Source organism: Ammodytes marinus (genome assembly GCF_949987685.1).
Source record: "Ammodytes marinus genome assembly, chromosome: 21".
In the NCBI taxonomy this organism is placed as follows: domain Eukaryota; kingdom Metazoa; phylum Chordata; class Actinopteri; order Uranoscopiformes; family Ammodytidae; genus Ammodytes; species Ammodytes marinus.
Genome location: NC_137225.1, coordinates 23,909,629 through 23,910,985, shown reverse-complemented (window position 1 = coordinate 23,910,985; position 1,357 = coordinate 23,909,629). Strand labels below are relative to the sequence as shown.

The following is a 1,357-nucleotide window of genomic DNA, read 5'->3' as shown; positions in this document are numbered from 1 at the left end:
TATTGGAGTTAGTGGGGGCATTTATGTATTTTCAGCATACTACAATTGAAGTGCATGTATTGGGACATCCATCCTAAATCTTTTTCTGGCATACTAAATAGTAGAGAATTTAATAGGAACGCAGGGTATGTTAATAATTTGATGAAGGTGGGAGTCGGACAAATTTCGCCGTAACACCTACCTGACATCAGCGTCTTCTGCGCATGCGTCGTGGTATAGTAGCGGAAGTTGTAGAGGCAGCCTTCACACAGCCTGTCTTGTCTGTCACTGATTCACTGAATGAAACACGCACTGATTTCGACTTCAAAATGATGAAATTTCTTCCTAAAATGCTGCTGCTGGTGTTGCTAGCCTTCCCGGCGACCCTGCTCATCAATGGTAGGTCTCGAAATGATCCTAAATATCTCCTTAACGTGGCTTTTTTTAAGATACAATGTACAGCTCTCAAATGCTACTGTTAGCTGCTACCTAGCCGCAATGAGAAAAAGGGCCGTTTGACACGTGCGAGCTCAAAGGTATTAATAGTAAAATGCTTATTCAGTATTACAGCGTATTCCTGGAGTATGGAGCGTGTTTTGTGTGTTTTTAAATGTCAAGATATGTTAGATATAGCGGGCTATAAGTGTTAGCAGGTTTACCCGTCCGCTTAGACTGACGTGTCCTTAGCGGCTAACCGGGAAGCTAAGTGGCTACGCTAACTTTCTAGCTGTCATTATATTCCTCTAAGTCTAAATTAACTGTAAAAACTATCGGGATACTTTCACATTTAAATCTACGCACCGTAATCAGTACAGCTATGTTATTAAATAGGTTACATTTATTTATAAATTCATACACCACAATAGAAATTTGTATCAGAAATGCCCAACGCTATCTCTCGAGTATAAATAAAGGTTAAATAAAATTAAATTAAAATATAATTGATTAAATACAATTCTTTTCATTCGCTTTTAAATGTCTTCTAATGTGTTTTATGTATTTTAATCTTGCCCCTGTAAAGCACTTTGAGTGGCCTTGTGTTTGAATTGTGCTATATAAATAAACTTGCCTTGCCTTGCCTAAATAACCCCCTCCCTCCCCCCCAATATAATAATATAAAAAAATAAAGTGTGTTTTGTTGCTACGGCAGGCAACGCAGCATCGAACCAAATACTCTTTATCAAATGTATTCATAAATATAAGTACATTTAAATCGCCATTATTTATTGTTACTGGCTGGGTCTGGGTTTTACTGTTTTGTGCCTTTCTGCGTGTGGTGTTCACATCAATGAGTTGTTTCCGATATTTAGTCTATCTTCCCCTTAACAAAATAAGTGGGGAAACATTAAAAAAAATAAAAAATCAATCTTGATGCTGG

The 1,357-nt window shown here is 37.4% G+C and overlaps 1 protein-coding gene across 1 annotated transcript in view; it reads left to right on the top strand.

Annotated features, from left to right (window-relative positions):
• Nucleotides 1-241: 241 nt before the first annotated feature.
• Nucleotides 242-1,357, top strand: part of ssr1 (signal sequence receptor, alpha) — a 14,037-nt gene continuing 12,921 nt past the window's right edge. Inside the window, exon 1 of the mRNA XM_080049816.1 lies at nucleotides 242-378. Coding sequence (XP_079905942.1) covers nucleotides 309-378 — 70 coding nt within the window. The 5' untranslated portion in view covers nucleotides 242-308. The remainder of the gene's footprint in view (nucleotides 379-1,357) is intronic.